This window comes from Myxine glutinosa, chromosome 2 (assembly GCF_964187855.1).
Source record: "Myxine glutinosa chromosome 2, kmMyxGlut1.1, whole genome shotgun sequence".
In the NCBI taxonomy this organism is placed as follows: domain Eukaryota; kingdom Metazoa; phylum Chordata; class Myxini; order Myxiniformes; family Myxinidae; genus Myxine; species Myxine glutinosa.
In genome coordinates, this window is record NC_136262.1 from 182,386,801 (window position 1) to 182,405,708 (window position 18,908).

At 49.2% G+C, this 18,908-nt stretch overlaps 1 protein-coding gene across 5 annotated transcripts in view; it reads left to right on the forward strand.

Annotated features, from left to right (window-relative positions):
• DYSF (dysferlin) overlaps window positions 1–18,908 on the forward strand; it is a 221,820-nt gene that overhangs the window by 60,396 nt on the left and 142,516 nt on the right. For all 5 annotated transcript variants that reach the window (XM_078772024.1, XM_078772026.1, XM_078772022.1 and 2 more), the window contains exons 7-11: window positions 13,054–13,182; window positions 14,590–14,652; window positions 14,945–14,995; window positions 16,099–16,129; window positions 17,076–17,191. In XM_078772024.1, the coding sequence (XP_078628150.1) occupies window positions 13,054–13,182; window positions 14,590–14,652; window positions 14,945–14,995; window positions 16,099–16,129; window positions 17,076–17,191 (390 nt within the window). The remainder of the gene's footprint in view (window positions 1–13,053; window positions 13,183–14,589; window positions 14,653–14,944; window positions 14,996–16,098; window positions 16,130–17,075; window positions 17,192–18,908) is intronic.

Below are 18,908 nucleotides of genomic sequence, written 5' to 3' on the forward strand. Positions count from 1 at the left end.
CGGAGGCCGCAGCGGTGTCCGGTGGGCGTCATGGCGGACGAACACGTACTCCGCCGTGCGAAGCTCCGGGGCGACGTGCGTTGGCGGGCACCCGTGGTGCGCCGTCAGCACCGGGGCGAACATCTGGGCGGTCTCCTGCAGTGCGGAGCGCTGCTCTGCCGCGGACCATGGTGCCGTGGAGTCGGGGAGGAACTCGCCCGGCACCCGCAGCGGTTGTCCGAAGACCAACTCCGCTGCGGATGCGCGCAGGTCGTCCTTGGGCGCCGTCCTGAGGCCCAGCAGGACCCAGGGGAGCCTGTCGACCCAGCCGCTGTCGCGGAGGGTGGCCCGGAGCGCGGCCTTTAAGGAGCGATGGAAGCGCTCGCACAGGCCATTGGCCTGGGGGTGGTAGGCCGTGGTGCGGTGCAGCTGGACGCCAAGCCCCCGCGCGACCACGCCCCAGAGCTCCGAGGTGAACTGGTGGCCACGGTCGGACGAGATGTCCGAGGGGGCGCCGAACCGGGCAACCCATGTGGCGATGAATGCCTGCGCGACGTCTCCGCCGTCGTCGCCGCCAAAGGCACGGCCTCCGGCCACCGGGTGGTGCGGTCCACCATGGTGAGGACGTGGGTGAAACCCCGCGAGGGGGGCAGAGGTCCCACCAAGTCCACGTGAACGTGGTCCAACCGACGTTCGGGCACAGTAAACGGGGCCAACGGGGCCTGGGTGTGGTGGTGCACCTTCGCGCGCTGGCACGCGAGGCACGTCCTGGTCCAATCGCGGACGGTCTTCCGGAGGCTATGCCAGACAAACTTGTCGGCGACCAGCTTCTGGGAGGCCTTCGTGCCCGGGTGGGACAGGCCGTGGATGGCGTCAAAAACCCGGCGCTGCCAGCCCGCGGGCACTATGGGGCGAGGCCGGCCGAGGGAGACGTCGCACAAGAGGGCCATGCCCGCGCCGTCGAATGGCACCTCGGTGACGTCCTGTACGTCGGGGTCGGCGGTCTTGTCCGCCGCCATCCGGGCATAGTCGATCCCGAGGTGGACCGCATGGGCGACGGACTGGGAAAGGCAATCCCCCACCGGGTTGTCCTTCCCCGCGACGTGCCGGATGTCTGTCGTGTACTCGGACACGGCCGAGAGGTGACGCTGCTGCCAGGCCGACCACGGCTCGGCGACCTTGGCCATCGCCAAGACCAGGGGCTTGTGGTCGACGAAGGCCGTGAACGAACGGCCCTCGAGCAGATGGCGGAAATGCCGGACCGCCAGGTGGAGCTCGAGGAGCTCGCGGTCGAAGGTACTGTACCGCCGTTCGTGCGGGCAGAGCTGCCGGCTGAAAAACGCCAGCGGCTGCCAAGCTCCCTTCACCCATTGCTCGTGCACCGTGCCCACCGCGTAGTCCGACGCGTCGGTGGTGAGGGCGATCGGTGCATCGGGCGCCGGGTGCGCGAGCATGGTGGCATGGTGGCGTGGCGTTAGCGAAGGCGAGCTTCGCGCCCGCGAACGCCGCGTCCATCGGCTCGGTCCAAGCAACTTTACCTTTGCCCGGCTTCCCCCGGAGGGCCTCGTGCAGGGGACGCAGGAGCTGGGCGACGCGGGGCAGGAAACGGTGGTAAAAGTTCATGCCCAGGAACTCCTGGAGCCCCTTGATTGTGCGGGGGCGTGGAAAGCCCCTGACCGCCTCCATCTTGGCCGGTAAGGGGATGGCCCCGTGCCTGGTGACGCGGTGCCCCAAAAAGTCTTTCGGCGACGCCGAACCGGCACTTGGCGGGGTTGATGATCAGGCCATGCTGGTCCAGGCATTCTTAGAGCGTGCGGAGATGGCGGAGGTGCTCCTCATGGGACGCGGTTGCGACGAGGATGTCGTCCAGGTAGACGTAAACAAAATCCAAGTCGCGCAAGACGCTGTCCATCAGCCGCTGGAACGCCTGAGCCGCATTCTTCAACCCGAAGGGCATCCGCAGAAACTCGAAGAGGCCGAATGGTGTAATGACGGCCGTCTTCGGTATGTCCTCCGGCCTGACGGGGACGTGGTGGTATCCGCGGATGAGGTCCACCTTGGAAAAGAGGGACATTTTTGCCAACCGGGTGGAAAAGTCCTGGATGTGAGGGACCGGGTAGCGGTCGGGGGTGGTAGCATCGTTGAGGCGGCGGTAGTTCCCGCACGGCCACCATCCCACGCCGGGCTTTGGCACGATGTGCGGCGGCGATGCCCAAGCGCTCTTGGAGCGCCGCACGATGCCCAGCCGCTCCAGCGTAGCGAACTCCGCTTTCGCCACCGCGAGCTTCGTCGGCTCGAGGCAGCATGCCCTGGCGTAGACCAGTGGCCCGACGGTGGGGATGTGATGCTCCACCCCGTGCTTGACGGCCACCGCCGAGAAGGTGGGCCGCGTGAGGGCCGGGAAACTGGCGAGGACGCGGGTAAAGTCATCCGCTGCCGGAAGCGTACAAACCAAACTCGCCGGGAGGGAACTGTTTAGTGAGCCGTCGGTGAGCCGCTCAACGAGCTGCTCAGCGAACAAGCGAGCGAGCTAAAGGTTTCGGCCTGGACGAGAAGTCTGTGCTTTACGTCGACCAGCAACCCATTTGCACATAGGAAGTCCGCACTGAGCAATGCCTTGGGCACGCTGGTGGTTACGAACGTCCATTGAAAGCGCTGCCCTCCAAACCGCAGGGAGAGGCAGCGCTTCCCGAATGTGTGTATGGGTGTACCGTTGGCTGCAAGCAACGCGGGGCCCCGGCCCGCGGTTCGCTTGTCGGACATGTGGGCTGGGATAACGCTTACCTGCGCTTCTGTATCGCAGAGGAAACGGTGCCCGGACAAGGTGTCAGTGATAAATAGGAGGCTGCTGGAATGGCCGACGCTCAGGGCCGCTACCGAGCGCCGGCTTGGTCGTTTCCCGACTTGCCAAACGAGCACGGCGGGCAACACCTCTTAGCCTTGTGGCTGAACCTGGCGTGGAAACGGCACCAGGTTTGCGGCGGAGGCGGAGGCTGCGGCTTTCGCAGCTGTGGTGGTGGTGGTGGGCGTGGCGGTGGCCACGAGGTGTGCATCCGCATCAGCCTCGGGATCCACGAGGTGTGCAGCCGCGTCAGCCTCAGGATCTACGACGGCCACACTGAAACTCGCCCACGTGTCACAAGCCGCGAAGAACTTGTCGGCCAGAGCGCGGGGATCCCTTATTTTGGAACTGGCCAACGCGAGGCATACCTGTGCCGGGAGCTGGCGTAGAAAGAGCGCCCGGAATAAAAAATCCGGGGCTTTGTCACCCAGCAACGACAGCATGTAATCCATCCGCACCGATGGTCGTGTGTCGCCGAGTCCGGAAAGGTCCAGGAGGCGGTCGGCCCGTTCGCACTCCGTGAGGCCAAACATGGCGATGAGGAGGCGTTTGAGCGCCTCGTACCTGTGGTCGGCCGGCGGGTTCCGCAGGACGGACACAACTCGGGCGGCTGTGCCGGGCCCGAGGGCGGCGATCACGTGGTCGTAACGCGTCTCATCCGCCGTGATGCCTCGAAGCTGGAACTGTGCCTCGGCCTGCACGAACCATACCTCAGCCTGGGCTTCCCAAAACTCAGGGAGCTTTACCGCGACCGCATTGTTTGCCATGGCGCGTTCTGTGGTCAGACGGCTGAACCAAATCGGGGTCACCAGTGTAGTGCGGTGCTACGCGCGCGACTTGTTTGCCAGAAAAGGTAAGCAACAACGCGTAGGATCCAAAGAGTCTTTATTACAAAGCTCAAATTGTAGCACTGACTTGCTCGGGGCTGCGAGCCCCGTGTATATCCCGAGGCCACGCCTACCCCTCGGGCGTGGCCGACACCCTCTTGGTGCGCGGAATGATGTCACTGCACCAGCGAGCCATCGTGGCCGCCGCAACATTACTATTCCAAGAAACAAGCAAAGTTGAGCATTTCAGTTGATCAAGGAAAGTGCTTTGGGATGGAAAGTTGTGGTATTGATTGAATGGACTGGCTTGTGGAGAAAAGGGATTATTTTTTTTTTGTATACAAGAACGAGGCTCGTGTGAGAGCAAACATTAATCGCAAAAAAAAACAAAAAACGGACACACAAAACAAACAATGAAGGGAACGGGAGACAAGATGGGGAGAGAGAGTGAACCACACAAGTACAACAGCAGAGAACAGGGACATCGGGAGATCCGTGGGAGAGAGAGGGGGCTTGGGGGGAGGGGGCATGGGAATGGGGGTTAGGTAAAAACACATGGACACTGCTGGGACTTCCAGGAAAGAAGTCGGTATTTCAAGAAAGTGGATCTGGGGTGAATTAACGGGGATATAAAAGATCATGGTTTTGAATGGGGTAAGATGAGAGATGGTGGTGAACAGCTGTTTTAAAGACCTGGAGGGAGGAGTGGGATTGAAGAGAGTGAGGGAGTTTGTTCCAGAGGTGGGAGAAAAGAGGAATGAAGGAGTGAAGGTGAGCAGAGAGTCTTGATTTTGGAAATTTTACCAGAAGAGGGTTGCTGGCAGATCTTGTGCGACCTGTAGGAATACTTGTGGGACAGAGCACATATAGAGTTGGGGGAGCTAGGCCGGATAGGAGTCTGAAGAAGACAAAGACCACCAACCTGCCTGCGGTGAGTGAGTGAGGCCCTCGGAGTTGGCTTCATTGCGGGAGATTCCAATGATTCTGAAAGCTTTGGTTTCAACAGCGTGAAGACGAGCTAAGTGTGAGGCAGGAGCACCAGCCCATTGGGGAGAACAGTATTCCATTGAGCTGCGGATGAAAACCTTGTATGTGGTGAGGAGCTCAGGTGTGCCAAGGATGGACTTCACACGACGGAAGATGCCTCGTCGGCGACTGGCTATGGAGGCCAGCTTGGAAATGTAATTTTCCCAAGGAAGATCATGGCAGATAGTGAGACCCATAAGCTTCACTGACAGAACTTCTTGGAGAGGATTGTTGAGAAAGTAGATGGGAGGGTTGTCCAGTTGGTCTTTTCAGAGAGACGTAGTAAGAGTGTGAGATTTGTCAGGATTGAAAGACATGTTCCACTTGTTTGACCCGTCTGATTTTGTCCACGTCTGCAGAGAGTGAGGAGGCTGCAGGCTGCCGATCTGAGGGATCAGGAATGGAGTGGCAGAGAGTGGTCACCAGTAAAGAGATAGAGAGGATTTTCCAGAGTCAGAGAGATCATTGATGAAGACCAGAAAAAGCAAAGAGTTCAGAACACTACCTTGGGTAACTCCAGCCTGAACAGGAAGGGGAGATTAGAGAAATCCATTCAGGGCCACATGTTGCCAATGACCAGAGGGGACCTCCGCAAGCCATGCATGGAGGTTTTCATGGATACCATCGGAGGAGAGTTTGGTGAGCAAAGCTGGGTGCCAGACCGTATTGAAGGCACGTGATATGTCAAGGGAGACAGCTCTGATTTCCTGTTTGGTATTGAGGAGCTCCATCCATTGTGTTGTGACAGCAGAAGCAGCATGTCCAGAGTAGAATGACCTGGTGTGAAACCAAATTGATGATCAGAGATCAAGCCATTGGAGAAGAGGAAGGATTTGATATCCAAAGCAGTGATGGATTCCATGATTTTGCTGATAATTGGAAGCAGGCTGATTTGTCTGAAGTTGCAAGGATCTGTTTTTGCACCTTTTTATGTAAAGCCGTAATGTTGGCTGATTTCGAAACTGATGGCAAATGATCTTGAGCAAAAGAGGGTGAAGAGAATAGAGAGAGGGTGTGAAAGAGCAGCAGAGCAGGATTTGAGGACCCGTGGGCTGATGCCGGCTGGTCCAGTTGCAGAATCCAAGTCGAGGTTTGACAGACTTCTCCACCTTGTCAGGAGAGAAGGAGACAGAGTCCAGGAGCAGCGGGGTTCTACTGGGAAAGGTGAGTACAAAGAGAGATGGGTTTGGGACACAATAATTTGAGGCAAACACAGAGTTAAGGCATTCGGCTTTGTCACGTGCGGAGTCGGCTGTGCAGCCGTTTGAGGGAAGGGAGGGGATGGAGGGGGAACAAACACCAGAAACAGATTTGACCAGACGCCACCAGGATTTGGAAGAAAGAGACAGGTTTAAGAGTTCATTCTGGAGAGTCGAGAGATATTGTTCCCTGGCTCTCCTGAGGGTAGACACTAGACACACACTTATTCTGAGCTTGTGGAAGGAACTGAGATTGCCATCAGTTGGATTAGCCTTCCAGGAGGCAAAGGCAAGTTGTTTCAGGGCAACTGCCTCACCACAAGAATCAGTGTACCATGGATGGGAGGAAGGGTATGACAACTGAAGACGAGATGGGTTAAATCTTTGCATGAGAGAGAGCAGTTTTCTTTGGAAGAATTCCCAGGAAGAGTTGATGTCAGAGGCAGTGGAGATGGAACACCAGTCCAGATGATTGGCTGCTTGAAGACCATGCCAGTCGGCCTGAGTGAAATGCCAGACTCGCCACTGAGGAGGCTCTCTGAGAATGGCCAGAGAGATATCCACTTTAACAAGCACATGATAGGAAGAACCGATTGGAGAAGAAGAGCAGCAGACATTTGCAGGGAAGATTGTCATAACCAAGTCTCGAAGAGAAGATGCTCCATTGACTGAGAACCGGGTTGGGAAATTGACAGATTGTGTCAGGCTTAGATTTTTGAATTTCTTAGATTTTCTCTTCTCCCCCTAACTTCCCCGAACATCGACCACTTGTCTAACGTTTTAAATCTCTTCAAAGTCTCTTCTCGTCACGTCACGTCACGTCTCTTCAAAGCTGTCCATGCGCGCACGCTTTCGAAGTTAAGTAACTTTTCACAATTGTGTTTTTGTCGAAACTATCTTTCTTTCGGTGTGTGTAACTATTGGTGTGTCTTTAATAGTATTATTGGTGTTGGTTTTTCATACCTGTGTACAGAATCGTCGGTTAGTTCGTGTGGCGTATTCTGAGGCCTAGTGTAGTATTAGTAGGCTACCGTGTCTGACCTTGGCTTGAGGCTTTGTTTCTGTCTCAGCGGTTCTTCGATTGCGCTCGCAATTACTTTCGGTCTCTATTTTTCACGTTTCACGTTCGGTCTCTGTCTGTTTTCATCTCAACTCAAAAAAAAAATTAAAAAAAATTCCTCTTCTCTGTTCTTATCCATTGTTTGTTCTTATTTGTTCGTTCGTTCTTCGACCACGTTGTTCGTGATCACGTGTTCATGTCGTTAAAAAATGTTTCAACTGTCCCCTGAAGAACTGTATTCTGTCATATACTATAACACCTTTTTCTTCTTCTATATATATAAAACACTGTGTGTGTGTGTGTGTGTGTGTGTGTGTGTGTGTGTGTGTGTGTGTGTGTGTGTGTGTGTGTGTGTGTGTGTGTGTGTGTGTGTGATGTTACCGATAGACTCCGAAACGGAGAGGCTCACGTGCTTGATATTTGGCATAGACATGGCCATTGAGCCTGGGACGAACATGGCTGAGACCATATTTGACGAGATCCATATTTTTTATTGATATTTACCCTAGCGCATTTCAGCGAAGTACCCGCTAATCTCAGCCAGTGTGAGCAGCTCGCTGATTCGCTCAGAGCGATCACGTGATGTTCCATCCCGTCACACGTTTGTACGTAATTCAGGGCGAAAAGCCATTGCGTTTTTCACCTTTATGCGACCGTGTTTTGTGTCGATTTTGTGCGATATGAATTAAATTTTAATTCATATTTCGTGTTTACGAATTCGAATACGAAGGATTTCCCCTTTCCCCTTTCGATTTCGAATACGAATCGAATACGAGCTCGAGTCGAGAGGGCGAATGTACGGGTTGGGAATGTACGGGTCTCCCCTCCCCCACCCGGCAATGCCGGGTACTTCTGCTAGGATCACGTGATGTTCCAACTTTGCCGCCATAATCTCACAGTTATGCGTTCGCAAGTAATTCAGTTTTTTCACATTTCAGCGAGGAACATTGCCATTCACACCACATAGGTTTTTTTTCACTTTCATCTGATATTTGTGATTTATTTCAAACAAACTGTATTTCCCATCTACACGGCCATGTATTCCTATTAACGTTATGTAAAGTACATAAATTGTGTGGATTACATCATTTCTGGATGTGATCAATTGCCAGTAACCATCTATATCCCTCCCCTCCCCTTCCCCCCTCCCCCTCCCCCTACCCTTCCCCCTCCACCCTACCCTCTCCCCCTCCCCCCCTCCCCTTTCCCCCCATGCCCCTCCCTTTCCCCCCTACCCCTTCCTTTCTGTCCTACCCCTTCCCCTCCCCCCCACCTCCCCCTCCTCCCTCCCCCCCACCCTCCCACTCCTCTCCCCCTCCCCTTCTCCCCCCTCCCCTCCCCCTCCCATCCCTCCCCCTGCCCCCTCTCCTCCCCTCCCCTACCCCTCCCCCTCCCCTCCCCCCTCCCCCCTCTCCTCCCAATCCTCCCCCCCTCTCCTCCCCTCCCCTCCTCCCTCCCCCTCCCCTCCTCCCCCTCCCCTCCTCCCCCTCCCTCCCTTTCCCCCCTCCCCCTACCCTTCCCCCTCCCTTCTCCCTCCACCCTCCCTCTCCCCTCCCCCCCTCTCCTCCCCTCCCCCCTGTTCCCCTCCCCTTCCCCCTTCCCTCCCCTCCCCCACCCGGCAATGCCGGGTACTTCTGCTAGTCTTCTATAAAAGGATGCTTTCGACTTGCTCACCAAATGTATTCATTCCAAAAAAAATTCCATATCTAACAGTTACAGTGCCTCTTTCATACATTCCCTAAACTCTCCAGCACTCCACCCATCCTTCAGCGTCCTCAAACGTATTTTTGACTCGAAGGTCTCAAGAAACTCATTTTGCAAGAAATGTTCGTTTCCCATTAATCGTACATTTTTCAAAATCCAATCTCACTCCTCCCCTCCAAATCTTCCCCATCACCCCTTCCCTCCAAAACTTCCCCATCACCCCTTCCCTCAAAAACTTCCCCATTACCCCTCCCCTTCAAAACTTGCCCATCACCCCTCCCCTCCAAATCCTCCCCATCACCCCTCCCCTTCAAAACTTGCCCATCACCCCTCCCCTCCAAATCCACCCCCTTGCCCCTCCCATCCAAATCTTCCCCATCTCTTTCAAATATTCCCCCTTGCCCCTCCCCTCCAAATCTTCCCCATCACCCATCCCTTTCAAATCTTCCCCCTTGCCCCTCCCCTCCAAATCTTCCCCATCACCCATCCCCTTCAAAACTTGCCCATCACCCCTCCCCTCCAAATCCACCCCCTTGCCCCTCCCCTCCAAATCTTCCCCATCTCTTTCAAATATTCCCCCTTGCCCCTCCCCTCCAAATCTTCCCCATCACCCATCCCTTTCAGATCTCCCCCCTTGCCCCTTCCCTCCTAAACTCCCCCCACACCCCTCCCCTCTGAGACTATCCCTCACTCCTCCCCTCCTAGACTCCCCTCTCACCCCTCCTCCTCAAAGCGTCCTCCCCGCTTCTTCCCCCTTCCAACTTTCACCTTCATCTCCCTCAACCTTCTGCCTCACTCTTCCCCCTCCTCAAATAACACCTCACTGCGCCTCACCCAATCACCATCAAACCTTTTGTCCGCCCCATTCTTCCCTTTCTCCAAGCTATTCTGAAATCTCTGACACACCTTCAACAGCTCTCCCTACCTCTTCCTCCTCTTCAACATCCTACCCTACCGCTCCCCACCCCTGTTCTGTATCCGATGCTCCCCCTTCCTCTTCTTTAACAGTATGGACCTCAAACATCCGGGGCCTTCGCTCAAACTTGACAGATCTCTCCATACAGGTTACTTCTGACAAACCAGACGTGATCTGCTTAACAGAAACTTTCCTCCTCCATGATGTCTCTGATTCCTTGGTATCTCTCCTTGGTTACTCCCTCCTCCGGTATGATAGACCTGAGCCTCGTCCTGGAGGGGGGGGGGGAGGGGGGGGGGGGGGTTGCTATCTTTATAAAAAAAACTCTCTTCCTCACTCGCCCTGCACTGCCCTCTCTCCACCTCACCCCCAGGAATACCTTTGGCTATGGCTTCCCCTACGCTCCCCCCTTTTGTTCATATCTGTGTTGTACCGTCCACCAAACAGTGATGACTCCATCTACATCTTGCTGTCTGATAATATGGACCAACTTCTATCTACCCATCCCAACTCTCTCTTCCTCATATGTGGTGATTTCAATTGTCACCATGCCAGTTGGCTGGGTGTGGGTACCTCTCTCACCAGCCATGGCTCTTCAGCAAAGGACTTCTGTGACTCACTGGGACTGACACAATCTGTCAATTTCCCGACCCGGATCTCAGTCAATGGAGCATCTTCTCTTCTGGACTTGGTTATGAGTAACTTCCCTGAAAATGTCTGCTGCTCTTCTTCTGCTCCAATTGGCTCATCTGATCATGTGCTTGTTAAAGTGGACATCTCTCTGACCATTCTCAGAGAGCCTCCTCAGCGTCGGCGAGTCTGGCATTTCACTCAGGCCAACTGGCATGGTCTTCAAGCAGCCATCAATCATCTGGACTGGTCTCCCATCTCTACCGCCTCTGACATCAACTCATCCTCGGAATTCTTCCAAAGTAAATTGCTCTCTCTCATGCACAGATTTATCCCATCTCGTCTTCAGTTGTCATACCCTTCCACCCGTCCATGGTACACGGAATCTTGTGGTGAGGCTATTGCCCAGAAACAACTTGCTTTCGTCTCCTGGAAAGCAAATCCAACGGAAGGAAATCTCATTTCCTTTCACAAAGCCCGAAACAAGTGTGTGTCCACCCTCAGGAGAGCCAGGAAACAATATCTCTCCATTCTCAGGACAGAACTCTCTTATCTGTCTCCCTCTTCCAAATCCTGGTGGCATCTGGTCAAATCTGTTTCTGGTGTTTGTTCCCCCTCCATCCCCTCCCTCACCTCAAACGGCCACACAGCTGACTCCGCACGTGAAAAAGCTGATTGCCTCAACTCTGTTTGCCTCTAAATCTTGTGTCCCAAACCCATCCCTCTGTACCCACCATACCGTCGTACCCAGCTGCTCCTGGACTCTGTGTCCTTTCCTCCTGACAAGGTGGAAAAGTTTGTCAACCCTCGACTCTGATTCTGCAACTGGACCTGACGGCATCAGCCCCCGGGTCCGAAAATCCTGTTCTTCCGCTCTTTCACTCCCTCTCTCTGTTCTGTTCACCCTCTCTTTTGCTCAAGGTCATCTGCCATCTGCTTGGAAATCTGCCAACATCACCGCTTTGCACAAAAAAGGTGCTAAAACAGATTCCAGCAACTACAGACCAATCAGCCTTCTCCCAATTATCAGCAAAGTCATGGAATCCATCATTGCTTCAGATATGAAATCTTTCCTCTTCTCCAATGGCTTGATCTCTGATCATCAATTTGTTTTCAGACCTGGTCACTCTACTCTGGACATGCTGCTTCTGCTTTCTCAACAATGGATGGAGGTCCTCAATGCCAAACAGGAAATTAGAGCTGTCTCCCTTGACATATCACGTGCCTTCGATACGGTCTGGCACCCCGCTCTGGTCACGAAACTCTCCTCTTTTGGTATCCATGGAAATCTCCACGCATGGCTGGCGGACTTCCTCTCTAGTCGTAGTCAACGTGTGGCCCTGAATGGGTTTCTCTCATCTCCTCTTCCTGTTCAGGCTGGAGTTCCCCAAGGCAGTGTTCTGGGCCCTGTGCTTTTTCTGGTCTTCATCAATGATCTCTCTGACTCTCTTGAAAATCCTCTCTATCTCTTTGCTGATGACTCCACTCTGTCGCTCCATTCTTCATCTCTCAGATCAGCAGTCTGCAGCCTCCTCACTCTCTGCAGACCTGGACAAAATCACAGACTGGGCAAACAAGTGGAACATGTCTTTCAATCCTGACAAATCTCACACTCTTACGATGTCTCTCTGAAAAGACCGACTGCACAACCCTCCCATCCACTTTCTGAATAATCCTCTCCAAGAAGTTCTGTCACTCAAGCTTTTGGGTCTCACTATCTGCCATGATCTTTCCTGGGAAAACCACGTTTCAAATCTGGCCTCCAAAGCCAGTCGCAGACTGGGCATCCTCCGTCGTGCAAAGTCCTTCCTTGGCACACCTGAGCTCCTCACCACATGCAAGGCTTTCATCCGCAGCTCAATGGAATACTGCTCTCCCCTCTGGGCTGGTGCTCCTGCCTCACACCTAGCTCGTCTTCACGCTGTTGAAACCAAAGCATTCAGAATCATTGGAATATCCCGTGATGAAGCTAACTCCAAGGGCCTCTCACTCACTCACCGCAGGCAGGTTGGTGGTCTTTCCGTCTTCTACCGACTCCTCTCTGGCCTTGCCCCCCCAGCTCTCTCTGGGCTCTGTCCCGCAAATATTCCTACAGGTCGCACAAGATCTGTCTGCAACCCTCTTATGGTTAAACTGCCAAAATCAAGACTCTCTGCTCACCTTCACTCCTTCATTCCTCTTTTCTCCCGCCTCTAGAACAAACTCCCTCACTCTCTTCAATCCCACTCCACCCTCCAGGTCTTTAAAACAGCTGTTCACCACCATCTCTTATCTTCCCCCATCCAAAACCTTGATCTTTTCTATCCCTGCTAATTTCACCCCAATTCCACTTTTGTGAAATACCAACTTCTGTCCTGGAAGTCCTTGGTGTCCTTGTGTTTCATACTTCTCCCCCCTTCCCACGCCTCCTCCTGCCCCCAAGCCCTTTCCCTCCCACAGATCTCCCGATGTCCCTGCTCTCAAATGTTGTACTGGTGTGCTTCCCCCTCTCTTGTCTCCCGCTCCCTTTATTTTGTTTCATGTGTCCGTTTGTTTTTTTGTCATTGATGTTGGCTCTTACACGGGTCTCGATCTTGTATACAAAAAACAAAAAAAAATCTATCTTGTGTGGTGAGCAATGGTTCCCAGTGAACTGTAACCACATTGCAAAGTAGTCATAACTGCAATGATGCTTCTGCATCTGCTAGCTATTCCCAAAGGGACACCGCTTACTACATCTCATATCCAAAGTGACAACTTGGAATTCTCCAATTTTTTCATTCCTCCTCAAATTGTCGCTGAAATTGAGACGATTTTGATTTGAATTTTTGTGATTGGCAATTAGGAAATTAGCAAAACGATTTGACATCTTTACATGGCTGGTATTTCAGATACGTGTTCGTGTCGTGGAGGGGCGGCAGCTTCCAGGAAACAACGTACACCCGGTGGTGAAGGTGTCCGTGGGCCGGCAGATGAAGCGCACTCGAATACGCATTGGTGGAAGTCCTTTCTGGAATGAGGTGGATGCCATGGTTTTTGTTTTCATTTTATTTATTTGTGCTGTGCAAGTGCTGTCCTGGGTTTTGGTGGTTCACTGTTTCCAGTACTTGAGTTGTATTTCGGGGCACTGTTCTCTGGGACCTTGGTTATATTGCTGTTTTGCGCAGTTGTTTGAATGTGTAAGGAAATGTCGTGTCTTCCAAATTATTCATTTTTTCACCGTGCTTGATTTCCAGGTGAAATGTCAGTACATGGAGGATGTTATTGAAACTTTATGAGACCGACCTGTTCCTTGTGTTGTTGTTTTTGAAAGATGATCCTTTTCGTTGCCAATTGTTGTTCTGGCTGAGGATGTCTACCATGGAATGGGGCATGGAAATCGCCAATTTGGAAATTTTATAAACGATATCTGTGCTTTATCATTTTGAAGAGCTTGCAAATCCAAATTTAGGATTCAACAACACAAGCAATTTGAACTGGAAGTATACGAAAATAAGTCAATGGAACTATACTAATGATGCTAATAACACAAATACACTAAAATATACCAACAACAGCAAACCTTTGATCAGAATTGCAGGTCATAAATCAAATCTGTTGAGTCCCAGCACATCACAATTAAAACTTCACCGTCTGTATCCCTCACATCTCAAACTCTCCCACTGTGCATCCAACTCCCCTGTGTAGCCCACCAGCCCATGTGTGCACCACATGCTACCTTTCTTCCCTCTGCTCGTGTTCTTTCTCCCTCTGTTTTTTGTTGTTTTTTCCCTTGACTTTTTTTTTTTTTTTTTTTTTCCTTGACTTCGTTTTTTTTTAACCCTCTGATCCAAGGACATCAGAAGTCTGTGCTCCTTCACAGATGTCCATCCAAGCTGCTGAAGCAAATCTAGATCATGTCTCGTGGAAGCATTTTCACGGGATATCTCGTACTCATCTCTTGTCTCCGTGGTTCTTCTCTATGCTGGTTTAACAGGCTTGATTCTCACACGTGTGTTGCTTTATATTTCCGTTCCTCCCTCCTCAATCCTTGCCCCTCACTAGTCATTCCCAACCCTTTGGAGTATATTTGGCTTTGCTCCTCTCCGTTTCAACTTGATGTTTGTGTGGTTTACCATTGCTCCAACTCCAATGAATCTGTATATACAACTCCAATCTCTCCATAATCAATGCTCTACTCTGCTTTAAAAAAAAATTATATTTTTCTTTCTTCCTCTTTTTTTTCTTTCAAAAGTTTCACCTCTGTACACAAATGTTGATTTAACAATATAAATAATTTACATTTTAACAATTGGGAGCATCTAGTTCAGAGAACTTATCGGCCTTCATAACAGAACTCGATTTGTAATTCCAATTGGGCACTGATTCATATTACAAAACCAGTGCATTATAACGAGTATTTCCACCCTCTCCCTCCCTCTCCCCAGATCTTTTTCTTCAATTTCAACCAGTCTCCCGCCACGCTGTTTGATGAGCAAATTGGCTTTTCGGTGAGATCGTTTTATCCATGTTTGGTTTGAAATATCGCTTTGTTTTTGCCTCTTCTCTGGATAAAACTTCGCACAACCTTGTGTGTAGTTTTATCCAATCTGTGACCTTGCATTCGGCCTTGGTACAGGGTGAGTTTATTTCTCAGGGGAGGTTTGATGAATGGATCAGCAATATATGTGTGTGTTCCCTAATTATTCCCCGCAATTTTTTCAAACTGTTGGAATTTCTGTTCTATTCTGGAACCTTCTCATGTATCTCAATCCATGCGTTCTCTGTGCTCTCCACCTGCAGGTGCTGAACGCTCGCTCACTTCGATCCGATTGTGAAATTGGCACATTCAAGGTGGTCTTAACTGGCATCTTGAACTATTGTGTGAACGTTTTATCGTTTGATGTGTGGTTTTGTAAATGTCTGACAGTTTGGAATTGTGGGTTATGACAACAGTTTCAGTAATTGTGATGGAGTACATAATGGTTGATCCTTTTTTTGTACATAATGGTTGATCCTTTTTTTGTACATAATGGTTGATCCTTTTTTTGTACATAATGGTTGATCCTTTTTTTGTACATAATGGTTGATCCTTTTTTTGTACATAATGGTTGATCCTTTTTTTGTACATAATGGTTGATCCTTTTTTTGTACATAATGGTTGATCCTTTTTTTGTACATCATGGTTGATCCTTTTTTGTACATAATGGTTGATCCCTTTTTTGTACATAATGGTTGATCCCTTTTTTGTACATAATGGTTGATCCTTTTTTTGTACATGATGGTTGATCCCTTTTTTGTACATAATGGTTGATCCCTTTTTTGTACATAATGGTTGATCCCTTTTTTGTACATAATGGTTGATCCTTTTTTTGTACATAATGGTTGATCCTTTTTTTGTACATAATGGTTGATCCCTTTTTTGTACATAATGGTTGATCCTTTTTTTGTACATAATGGTTGATCTTTTTTGTACATAATGGTTGATCCCTTTTTTGTACATAACGGTTGATCCCTTTTTTGTACATAATGGTTGATCCCTTTTTTGTACATAATGGTTGATCTTTTTTGTTCATAATGATTGATCTTTTTTGTTCATAATGGTTGATCCCTTTTTTGTACGTAATGGTTGATTGTTTTTGGCACATAATGGTTGATCGTTTTTGGCACATAATGGTTGATCGTTTTTGGCACATAATGGTTGATCCCAGTGGGTACAGTTTGTGATGCTCGTGAGTTTATTTAACATGCCAGGGCCTTTTGAAATGCTTTTCAAATCAAAACCCAGTTACCTTAATGAACCATTTTGTGTGTTGGACCTCGCTTTCTCACCCCGGGTTGGAGCATTTTGCATTTCATACCTGGGTTTTGGGACAAACTTTAATTATTTGTTTGTTTTGACCTGAACCTTTTGGTGTTTTTCATAACCAACTTGCCTTTTCCTTTTTCTCATGCAGTTGGACATTGGAGTCGTATACAATGAACCAAGTAAGTCCCAGATTCCTTAATTTTCCCTTTTTTGTTTTGTTCATGTTTTATTGATTGGCAGCAATTGATTTTTCCATTTTGTGCCTCTGCAGCCGAAGGTCAGAGGTATTGTTTTTGTTTCCTGATATTGATGGCTTTTACAATGTGACAAGGGAAGGACACTGGTTTAGTTTGTTCCAAACTGTCTTGTCTTCTACTCCAACTGCCCATACGTTTGTATCATGCCCGTAAGGGAGGCGCACTGGTTGTGGCTACCCAACCATATTGTGTGCGTGTGCGTCATAATCGACCTTCATTCGGTCATGATTTGAGTGAATAATTTCCTGTAGAAGACAAAGTGAAACAGATTGTTACACTTTGTGAAACGATCAAGTATTCTCGGGCTATTTGAATGCCATGCACATCTAACCCTGGGGTTCATTTATGTTCTGTTAATTTACACTATTCGAGGCCCACTGAAGAGCTCGCAAATCAATTGTGTGCATGAAGTCAACCTTGGGAGATGTTCACCGAATTGCTTAGATCTTTTATAACTGGTGAACAAATTGGCATTATTTCGTGGATTTGAACCTTGTATCCCAGTATTGTGAACCACGTGCCCAGATGGGAATGGCATGATGGTCATTCGTGATTAGAGTTGAAACTTCCCTCATAACTCCACATTTGTTACTGTACTTACCGTTGATCCATAAATGACCCCCCTTGTCTGAGCTGTCATTGATGGTAGACACAGAAGTAAACACCTTTGGCTTTTCCATTCATTTTATCACAAGTGCTGCCCATTAAGTGGCCTGCCTCATTCCCTAACCTTGTCATACAAACCTTGTACATTGTGGTCATTTTCCTTTGAAGTTTGTCGTGAGAACATTGATGGAGTGTCAAGGGCAAACCAGTCGTTTTGATTATCTACTCCATTTTTGTAACGCCTCCATTTTTGCCTCAACAGAACATGCATTCATCAGGAAGTGGGTCCTTCTCATGGACCCTGACAGCATGACTTCTGGACCCAAGGGTTATCTGAAGGTCTCGCTGATCGTCCTTGGTTCTGGTGATGAAGCTCCGGTAAGAAGCAACGGATTAACCTTTAAGTCGAGTTTTATTTTTATTTTTTTTGTCATCAAATTCAATCGTTCATTCATTTTTGTGATAAGTATTTATTCAAATAGTTTGAATATTTTTACCCTCGCCAAAGGAGAGGGTATCGCATTTTTGTCTGATTGTCTGTCCACACAGAACGTGATAACGTCGGCCACAAACGCCACCTAGTGGAAGCTGTTGGTACACATTTTTTTTCATTTTTTTTTTTCAACAGAGTATATATATATATATATATATATATATATATATATATATATATATATATATATATATATATATATATATATATATATTCATTTATTTATTTATGTGAATAAAGTAAATACAATCAGAATTACTTTGTCGATAAAGTATGTACAATTACAATACGAGAAAGTCAAGTCAAGTTGTATGGCAGGAGGGCGTATGCCCTGTGTAGTCCTATATTCATTGGAACAGCAGTCGGTCTAGACTTCTCTTAAAACCATCAGTTGTCAATGCTTGCACAGTGACCTCAAAGTCCGTTCCAAACATCCATTCACCAACCGGTGGATAAAGAAGGCTGCTCTTATCCTGCAGCATATCGAAGGGTTTACCAACTTCCAGGAGTGCCCACGAAGTTGACCGTCTGGTGATGGGGCCGGTGGTTCTTCAATTGAGACATTGAGTTCACAATGCAGGATCCTCTAAAGCATGATCAAAACACCTCTTAGCCATCTACAGTCCAATGGAAACATATCCAGATTTGCAAGGCGTTGCTCGTAAGGGAATTGTGCTTGCCCATGTACCATGTGTGTTGCACAGCGTTGCACTTTCTCCAGCAGGTTGCAATCCTGCTTCAGAAAGGGCCCTCATCGTGGTAGACAATACTCCTGATGTGGTCGAACAAGGTGTGCACTTCTTGAGTCCATAATGGCTGTCTGGGAAATTACAGGTGCAATCAAAGAACCATTGAAAGCAATGTATCTCCGAGTGTGCTCTGTTTGCTGCCGCATCAGTCTGAATTCAGGCTTAAAGTGTGGGCATTGTCATAATTCTAAGGTTGGTGATGCAATCAATCATCACAAGGTCCACTCTACCCAAATGGTACTGCACTGTCGAGGGGACCCATCCGAGGCGCATGACCCCACATTTGGTCGGATTCACTTTTGTTTGCCAAAATTGCGTACACCAAGTTTGTGAAGGTCCACCTGCATTGCCGGATTGGTCTCGTGTTCCATTGCCTTACATCAAAGCTTGAGGTCATCTGTATATCAACAGCTGAAACAATCAGTATATATATATATATATATATACTATATCTGTGCAGCGTCTGTCATGTCGTGTTGTGTTGTCTTGTCTTGTCTTGTCTTGTCACGGAACTACTTTCTCAAACCTTTGTGAAATCGTACCAAACTTCTGGTATGCACATTGCACATATCTCTCCCGTCGGTATGACCTAAGGGTATTTTTTTGAAAAAATTTCCAATTTTTTAATTTTATTATTTTTTGGAATTTTTTGGGGAAATTTATTTTTTTCAACTTAAGTTTTCAACTTCAATTGTTTATAAAATGTGATATCACGTATATTACAAATACATTTGTGCAAAATAATTGTTTGAATTATGATTGGTTTAAACCATGACAAAACGGCAACTCGGGTACAGTCATTTATCTATATATCTACACATCTAGATATATAGACATCTGGGCAGTGTCTGTG